Below are 9,755 nucleotides of genomic sequence, written 5' to 3' on the forward strand. Positions count from 1 at the left end.
AAAATAATCACCAGAAAGTCATGAGATAGACCCAAAATTATAAGCTTTTTTATACAATGTTAGGGGGCTTATTCCTTCACCCTCTCACTTCCCTGGTCCTTCTCGCATGAACAGAGAGCAACAATACCCAAGACCCAAAGGTGCAAACAATTTGATGTTTATTGGGGTGAACTTCCAGCAAGCAATGCTTCCAGTTTCCTTCCTTAGGCCTGGTCTACACTAGGCGTTTATGTCGAAGTTAGCGCCGTTAAATCGAATTAACCCTGCACCCGTCCACACTGCGATGCTATTTAGTTCGACATAGAGGTCTCTTTAATTCGACTTCTGTACTCCTCCCCGACGAGGGGAGTAGCGCTAAATTCGACATGGCCATGTCGAATTAGGCTAGGTGTGGATGGAAATCGACGCTAATAGCTCCGGGAGCTATCCCACAGTGCACCACTCTGTTGACGCTCTGGACAGCAGTGCGAGCTCGGATGCTCTGACCAGCCACACAGGAAAAGCCCCGGGAAAATTTGAATTTGAATTCCTTTTCCTGTCTGGCCAGTTTGAATCTCATTTCCTGTCTGGACATCGTGGCGAGCACAGCAGCACTGGCAACGATGCAGAGCTCTCCAGCAGTGATGGCCATGCAGTCTGTGAATAGAAAGAGAGCCCCAGCATGGACTGATCGTGAAGTCTTGGATCTCATCGCTGTGTGGGGCGATGAGTCCGTGCTTTCCGAGCTGCGATCCAAAAGAAGGAATGCAAAGATCTACGAGAAGATCTCTAAAGACATGGCAGAGAGAGGATACAGCCGGGATGCAACGCAGTGCCGCGTGAAAATCAAGGAGCTGAGACAAGGCTACCAGAAGACCAAAGAGGCAAACGGACGCTCCGGATCCCATCCCCAGACATCCCGTTTCTACGAGGCACTGCATTCCATCCTCGGTGCTGCCGCCACCACTACCCCACCAGTGACCGTGGACTCTGAGGATGGGATACTGTCCACGGCCGGTTCCTCAGACATGTTAGGGGACGGGGAAGATGAGGAAGGAGATGAGGAGGGCGAGGCAGTTGGCAGCTCTCACAACGCTGATTTCCCCGACAGCCAGGATCTCTTCATCACCCTTACAGAGATCCCCTACGAAGCGTCCCCAGCCATTACCCCGGACACAGAATCTGGTGAAGGATCAGCCAGTAAGTGTTGTAAACATCTAAACATTTATTTTTAACAAAACAGGAATATTAACAATTAAAAGAATGGGTTGTTCATGATTAGTGTGCCCTAGGCGCTTAACGGTTTAGTAAGGGGCAGTGCAAGTTTTGAAAAGAAATCTAGCAATGTCCGGTTTTCAGTGATTGTCCTGCACAAGCCGCTCTACTGTGTATTCCCTGCTACTGCAGCTACAGTAAAATGCGGTCTATATGTGCGGGGATAGAGCAGTAATCCTCCTGGGACATCTCGATGAAGCTCTCCTGGAGGTAACTTGAAAGCCGTTGCATGAGGTTCTTGGGGAGAGCGGCCTTATTGGGTCCTCCGAAGTACGACACGTTGCCGCGCCACGAGATTATCAGGTACTCGGGGATCATTGCTCTGCACAGCAGGGCGGCATACGGCCCTGGTCTTTGGAGGCTTTCCCGGAGCATTCTCTCTTTGTCGCTCTCGGAGATCCTCATCAGGGTGATGTCGGCCATGGTGACCTGCTTTTAATTAGGTAGGGGAATGTTAGTGTTGGGACTGCTTTCCCGTTCCTTTACAGAACTGTAACCGCTGGTTTGCAGCCACGCGGTGGAGGCGGGAGAGGGGCAGCCGAAAGGGATCGTTCCCGGGGACAGCCGCGAGGGGGTGGGACAGGGGCAGAGTTCCCGCTTGCCGGATTGCTGGCAGCAGGGACTGACATTGATTTAAATGTGAAATGAGGCCAGTGGTAATATAAAAGTTTTAAACTGCCACAAGTGTACGGCTTACCATGTCTGCCTGCAACAGAAATTCCGTTGTGCTGCCTCGCTTCTCAAATGTGCTGTTCAAGACCCCAGGCACAGAATGCGAAGGCCGAGAATTCGACCTTGTGCTGAGTGCGCATGTAAAAGGTGCTGTGCATGGTCTTGTTCACAGAGAAAGACTATGTTCTTTGTTCACAACTACATTTATCTTTCAGAGGAATTCACTCCCTTTTTCCCATTTCCACAGCCCCGTCTGCGACTGTCTCACAACCTAGCCTGGAATCACACTCCCAGAGGCTAGCGCGGATTAGGCGTAGGAAGAAGAGGACACGGGAGGACATGTTCTCTGAGCTTATGGCCTCTTCCCAAGCCCAGGCAGCACAGCAGACCCAGTGGCGGGAGAACTTGACCCGAATGCACCAAGCCAACATGGATCGGGAGGAGAGGTGGCGGCAGGAAGACCAGCAGGCGACTCTAACGCTGCTTGGACTACTGAGGGAGCAAACGGACACACTCCGGCGCCTTGTGGATGTTCTGCAGGAACGGAGGCAGGAGGACAGAGCCCCGCTGCAGTCCATCTCTAACCGCCCTCCCCCGCCACCAAGTCCCATACCCACCTCACCCAAAGTGCAAAGAAGGAGAGGCGGCAGAGTCCCTGCTAACTCTCACTCCACCCCTGCAGAGAGCTCTAGTAGCAGAAGGCTCTCATTTCCCAAAATTTGAAAAGTTCTTTCCTTACCGCCTGACACAAGCCCACGTCCAAGTTTCACCTCCCAATGCCATGTGTAGTTGATAATAAAAAATTCGTTTCTGTTAACTACTGTTTCAATCATGTTCTTTTGGAGGAGGAGGGGAAAGGGGGTTGGAAATTGGACAGGACAGTCTCCTTTGGCAGGGTACATAGTCGGGGGCAGGCACAGCAGCAGGGCACATACACAGTGCAGTGATGCAGTGACTAGTTGCCCCGGTTAGTCTGGGAGGTTGTTTTGATGTAATGTTGGGGGGGGTGGGTTGCTCTGTGACTTTGTGGCGGGGGAGGGCAGTTACAGATCTTAAGCGCCGGTCCTTAGACAGGATCACAGAGCCACACAGCATGGGATCTGTAACCGTCCTCCCCCTGCCACAAAGTCAAATAGACCTCCCATACACACAGTCCCGATCAGGAGGGGTGACAGGCTCCGTTGAAACAAGCATCCCACCGCAGCGGAGCCTGTCAATCCTTGAGTTTAGAAGCTGCATTCGCATCACAACACTAGACCCGCCCCGCACCACAGTCTGCGTCCCAGTTTTAAAAAATTCCCGCTAAAACAGTATTAAAGAAAACGGTGTGCTTTAACAAAGTAGAACTATTTTTATTTCGACACGTGTGTTGGAGGGGGGGTGAAGGGGGTATGTAACTGGATAGGATAGTCAACATTACCTGGGTAAAGAAACGGGGGCAGGTTTAGCTTCTCAGTACACAAACTATAAAATCACAGGTTACCCTGCTCACTCAGGAACTTTGCTTTCAAAGCCTCCCGGATGCACAGCGCTTCCCGCTGGTCTCTTCTAATCGCCCGGCTGTCTGGCTGTGAGTAATCACCAGCCAGGCTATTTTCCTCAACCTCCCACCCCGCCATAAAGGTCTCCCCCTTGCTCTCACAGAGATTGTGGAGCACACAGCAAGCTGCTATAACAATGGGGATATTGGTTTCGCTGAGATCACAGCGAGTCAGTAAGCTTCTCCATCTCCCCTTGAGACGGCCAAAAGCACACTCCACCACCATTCTGCACTTGCTCAGCCGGTAGTTGAAGAGTTCTTTTTCAGTGTCCAGGGCGCCAGTATAGGGCTTCATGAGCCAGGGCATTAGCGGGTAGGCTGGGTCCCCGAGGATGACTATAGGCATCTCCACATCCCCAACAGTTATTTTGTGGTCCGGGAAGTAAATACCTTGTTGCAGCCGTCTAAACAGACCAGAGTTCCTGAAAACACGAGCGTCATGAACCTTGCCCGGCCATCCCACGTAGATGTTGGTAAAACGTCCCCTATGGTCCACCAGTGCTTGCAGCACCATGGAAAAGTATCCCTTTCGGTTAATGTACTGGGTGGCCTGGTGGTCCGGTGCCAGGATAGGGATGTGAGTTCCATCTATGGCCCCACCGCAGTTTGGGAATCCCATCGCTGCGAAGCCATCTATGATCGCCTCCACGTTTCCCAGGGTCACTACCTTTGGCAGCAGTACATCAACGATTGCCTTCGCTACTTGCATCACAACAACCCCCACGGTAGATTTGCCCACCCCAAACTGGTTCGCGACTGACCGGTAGCTGTCTGGCGTTGCAAGCTTCCACAGGGCTATGGCCACTCGCTTCTGTACACTCAGTGCAGCTCGCAACCGGGTGTCACTGCGCTTCAGGGCAGGGGACAGCAACTCACAAAGTTCCAGGAAAGTTCCCTTCCGCATGCGAAAGTTTCGCAGCCACTGGGATTCATCCCAGACCTGCAGCACTATGCGGTCCCACCACTCAGTGCTTGTCTCCCGTGCCCAGAATCGCCGTTCCACGGCATCAACATGACCCATTGCCACTGTGATGTCCTCGGCGCTGGGTCGCCTGCTTTCTGACAGGTCTGTGCTACTCTCAGACTTCAGGACATCACCGCGGTGCCGTAGCCTCCTTGCCTGACTTTTCTGCATCTGCCTCAGGGAAACCTTTATGATAAGCTGCGAGACGTTGAGAGCGGCCACAACTGCAGCGATGGTCGCAGCGGGCTCCATGCTCGGAGTACAGTGGCGTCCGCGCTGTCAATGACTGGAAAAGCGCGCGAACTGTTTTCCCGCCGGCGCTTTCAGGGAGGGAGGGCGGGAGTGATGGACGGATGACGACAGTTTCCCAAAAGCACCCTCGACTCATTTTGTTACCCAGAAGGCATTGCCGGCTACACCCAGAATTCCAATGGGCAGAGGGGACTGCGGGAACTGTGGGATAGCTGACCACAGTGCACCGCTTCGAATGTCGACGCTATCACCGTTAGTGTGGACGCACAAAGTCGAATTACTGTCCTTAGTGTGGACACACACGTTCGACTTTGCAATATCGATTACAAAAATTCGATGCAAGTAAAATCGAACTACTCTCGTAGTGTAGACAAGGCCTTAGTGTCCCCCATTCCCAGCGCTGACACCACAGAGCCTTGCCTGTGTCCCTGTTCCCATTTCCCCCCTTAGCAAAACATGATCCCAATTCCCCCACCCCCAGTCCCTGTTCCCATTCCCCCCTTACTTCCTGATTGACTGCAGACTATGTAGTAAAACTTGAGTTCTGCTTAGCTATACCTTAATCAATCATTTTACTGAAATTTAACTAACCAATCCTAACATATTGTAACATAATTATTTAACCAATTATATCCCACCACCTTAATTGGTTTACACCCAACAAAATTAATTATACAGCAGACAGAAACAATCACAGAACCAGACAGAGGCCTGGTCTACACTACGGGTTTAGGTCGACTTTAGCAGCGTTAAATCGAATTAAGCCTGGACTCATTCACACGATGAAGCCCTTTCTTTCGACTTAAAGGGCCCTTTAAACTGGTTTCTTTACACCACCTTCGACGAGGGGATTAGCGATAAAATCGGCCTTTGCGGGTCGGAATTGGGGTAGTGTGGATGGAATTCGATGTTATTGGCCTCCGGGAGCTATCCCACAATGCTTCATTGTGACCACTCTGGACAGCACTCTCAACTCAGATGCACTGACGAGGTAGACAGGGAAAGACCCGCGAATGTTTGAATTTCATTTCCTGTTTGCCCAGCGTGGAGAGCACAGGTAACCACGCAGAGCTCATCAGCACAGGTAACTGTGATGGAGTCCCAGGATCGCAAAAGAGCTCCAGCATGGACCGAACGGGAGGTACGGGATCTGCTCGCCATATGGGGAGATGAATCAGTGCTAGCTGAACTCCATAGCAGTAAAAGAATGGCAAAGTATTAGAAAAGGTCTCCAAGGCCATGAAGGACAGAGGCCATAACAGGGACACACAGCAGTGCCGCGTGAAAATTAAGGAGCTACGGCAAGCCTACCACAAAGCCAGAGAAGCAAACGGAAGGTCCGGGACACAGCCGCAAACTTGCCGCTTCTACGCGGAGCTGCATGCCATTCTAGGGGGTGCAGCCACCACTACCCCAACCGTGTGCTATGACTCCGTCAATGGAGAAACACACAGGGAAGAGGGTTTGGGGAACGAGGAAGATGAGGATGGAGGTACTGTAGGTAGCTCACAGCAGCAAGGAAGCAGAGAAACCAGTTTCCCCAATAGCCAGGATATGTTTGTCACCCTGGACCTGGAACCAGTAACCCCCGAACTCACCCAAGACCCTGAGGGAACACAGGAGACCTCTGGTGAGTGTACCTTTGTAAATATTACACATGGTTTAAAAGCAAGCATGTTTAATGATTAATGATTAATTTGCCCTGGCAATCGCGGCCAGTACAGCTACTGGAAAAGTCTGTTAATGTGTATGGGGATGGAGCGGAAATCCTCCAGGGACATCTCCAGAAAGCTCTCCTTCATGTACTCCCAAAGCCTTTGCAAAAGGTTTCTGGGGAGGGCTGCCTTATCCCGTCCGCCATGGTAGGACACTTTACCACGCCAGGCCAGTAGCACGTAGTCTGGAATCATTGCATAACAAAGCATGGCAGCGTATGGTCCCGGTATTTGCTGGCATGCAGACAACATCCATTCCTTATCTCTCTTTGTTATCCTCAGGAGAGTGATATCATTCACGGTCACCTGGTTGAAATGGGGTGATTTTATTAAGGGGACATTCAGAGGTGCCCATTCCTGCTCTTCTGAACAGAAATGTTCGCCGCTGTTAACCACGCGGTGGGGGGACGGGTGAAGTGATCATCCCAGAGAATCGTGTGTGTGTGTGTGTGGGGGGGGTTTACTTGGGTTTGTGCTGCATGTTAACCCGGAAACCGCAGCCCCTCCTTTTACATTGAAAACCCATTTTAAATGGCCAACCCAATTCATCCTTGATATGGGAAATGAGGGCGCTGCTGTTTGAAACCATTCCCACATGTTAAGAAGGTTAAAAAAGCCAAAAGACTGTGGCTTACCATGGCTGCCTGCAAGCCGAAATCTGTTGCCTGGCACTGCGTGAGTGATCTCTCATACCAAACCGGCAGGCCCTCACTATAAGAGGAAAAATGCAACCTTGTAACGAAAGAGTGTACCCATTGTTCTCTAAAATGTGTCTTTTTTAACCACCTCTCCCTTCTCCTCCACCAGCTGCAAATGTTTCTCCTTCACAGAGGCTAGTGTACATTAGAAAGAGAAAACGGAGGACGCGGGACGATATGTTCACGGAGCTCCAGATGTCCTCCCACGCTGATAGAGCACAGCAGAATGTGTGGAGGCAGTCAATGTCAGACATGAGAAAAGCACAATATGAACGAGAGGAGAGGTGGCGGGCTGAATGGCGGGATGAAAAGAGCAAGTGGCGGGCTGAAGATGATAGGTGGCGTCAGCTTGCAGACAGAAGGCAAGAGTCGATGCTCCGTCTGCTGGAGCATCAAACTGATATGCTCCAGCGTATGGTTGAGCTGCAGGAAAGGCAGCAGGAGCAGAGACCGCCGCTACAGCCCCTGTGTAACCAACAGCCCTCCTCCCCAAGTTCCATAGCCTCCTCACCCAGACACCCAAGAACACAGTGGGGGGGCCTCCGGCCACCCAGTCACTCCACCCCAGATGATTGCCCAATCATCAGAAGGCTGGCCTTCAATAAGAGTTAAAGTTTTAAAATGCAGTGTGTCCTTTTCCATCCCTCCTCCCCCACCCATCCCAGGCTACCTTGGCAATTACCCCCCTACTTGTGTGAGGAATTAATAAAGAATGCATGAATGTGAAATAACAATGACTTTATTGCCTCTGCAAGCGGTGCTCGAAGTGGGGAGGGGAGGGTGGGGTGGTTGGTTTACAGGGAAGTAGAGTGAACCAGGTGGGGGGGGGGCGGTTGGAGGGTTCATCAAGGAGAAACAAACAGAAGTTTCACACCGTAGCCTGGCCAGTCACAAAACTCATTTTCAAAGCTTCTCTGATGTGCACCGCGCCCTGCTGTGCTCCTCTAACCGCCCTGGTGTCTGGCTGCACGTAATCAGCGGCCAGGAGAGTTACCTCAACCTCCCACCCTGCCATAAATGTCTCCCCCTTACTCTCACAGATATTGTGGAGCGCACAGCAAGCAGCAATAACAATGGGGATATTCTTTTCGCTGAGGTCTGAGCGAGTCAGTAAGCTGCGCCAGCGCGCTTTTAAATGTCCAAATGCACATTCCACCACCATTCGGCACTTGCTCAGCCTGTAGTTGAACAGGTCCTGACTCCTGTCCAGGCTGCCTGTGTACGGCTTCATGAGCCATGGCATTAAGGGGTAGGCTGGGTCCCCAAGGATCACGATAGGCATTTCAGCATCCCCAGTGGTTACTTTCTGGTCCGAGAAGAAAGTCCCTTCCTCCAGCTTTCGAAACAGACCAGAGTGCCTGAAGACGCGAGCATCATGTACCTTTCCTGGCCATCCCACGTTGATGTTGGTGAAACGTCCCTTGTGATCCACCAGGGCTTGCAGCAGCATTGAAAAGTACCCCTTGCGGTTTATGTACTCGGTGGCTTGGTGCTCCGGTGCCAAGATAGGGATATGGGTTCCGTCTATGGCCCCACCACAGTTTGGGAATCCCATTTCAGCAAAACCATCCACTATTGCCTGCACGTTGCCCAGAGTCACTACCCTTGATATCACCAGGTCTTTCATTGCCCTGGCAACTTGGATCACAGCAGCCCCCACAGTAGATTTGCCCACCCAAAATTGATTCCCGACTGACCGGTAGCTGTCTGGCGTTGCAAGCTTCCACAGGGCTATCGCCACTCACTTCTCAACTGTGAGGGCTGCTCTCATCCTGGTATTCAGGCACTTCAGGGCAGGGGAAAGCAAGTCACAAAGTTCCATGAAAGTGCCCTTACGCATGTGAAAGTTTCGCAGCCACTGGGAATCGTCCCACACCTGCAGCACGATGTGGTCCCACCAGTCTGTGCTTGTTTCCCGGGCCCAGAATTGGCGTTCCATGCCATGAACCTGCCCCAGTAACACCATGATTTCCACATTTCTGGTGCCTGTGCATTGTGAGAGGTCTATGTCCATGTCAATTTCCTCATCACTCTCTTCGCCGCGCTGCAATCGCCTCCTCGGCTGGTCCGGGTTTCGCCTTGGCATGTCCTGGCTCTGCATATACTCCAGGACAATGCGCGTGGTGTTCATAGTGCTCATAATTGCCACGGTGATCTGAGCGGGCTCCATGATCCCAGTGCTAGCTATGGCGCCTGGTCTGAAAAAAGGTGCGAAACTAGTATCTGATGGACCAGGAGAAGGAGGGAGGGAGGGCCGAGTGACGACATGGCGTACAGGTACAGGGAATTAAAATCAAGAAAGGTGGCTGTGCATCAGGGAGAAACACAAACAACTGTCACACAGAATGGTCCCCCCAAAGATTAAACTGAAAACCCTGGGTTTAGCAGGCCGTTGATTTCACGGAGGGAGGGGAGCAAATGAATACAGAACAAATCTATTTTTTACATCTTCAGACGACGGTGCAGCATGACTGATAGCCCTCGGCATCTTCTGGGTGCTTGGCAGCAAATACTGGGCGCTTGGCAGTTAGTGTACTACGATGGCCTTCAGGCCTATTGCACGATCTGCTGCTCAGGGAAGAGTCTGCTAATGTGCAATGATCCAACTTGTAATAGGATGGTTACCAGTCGTAATACACCATCTACTGCCAAAAGGCAAA

At 51.6% G+C, this 9,755-nt stretch overlaps 1 protein-coding gene across 1 annotated transcript; it reads left to right on the forward strand.

The window, feature by feature from the left end:
* Positions 1–202: 202 nt before the first annotated feature.
* LOC135974441 (uncharacterized) lies at positions 203–2,649 on the forward strand. The gene is made up of 2 exons (XM_065562573.1): positions 203–1,179; positions 2,174–2,649. The coding sequence occupies exons 1-2, from the start codon at positions 603–605 to the stop codon at positions 2,647–2,649; spliced, it is 1,053 nt and encodes a 350-aa protein (XP_065418645.1). The 5' UTR covers positions 203–602.
* Positions 2,650–9,755: the final 7,106 nt, after the last annotated feature.

The sequence above is a fragment of the Chrysemys picta genome, chromosome 12 (genome assembly GCF_011386835.1).
Source record: "Chrysemys picta bellii isolate R12L10 chromosome 12, ASM1138683v2, whole genome shotgun sequence".
NCBI lineage: Eukaryota > Metazoa > Chordata > Testudines > Emydidae > Chrysemys > Chrysemys picta.

Excerpts from the sequence above, each read along its gene's own strand:
- LOC135974441 (XM_065562573.1), top strand. The coding sequence starts at position 603 with ATGCAGAGCTCTCCAGCAGTGATGGCCATGCAGTCTGTGAATAGAAAG. Across the intron at positions 1,180-2,173 it reads ATCTGGTGAAGGATCAGCCA|CCCCGTCTGCGACTGTCTCA; the intron begins GTAAGTGTTGTA and ends CCATTTCCACAG.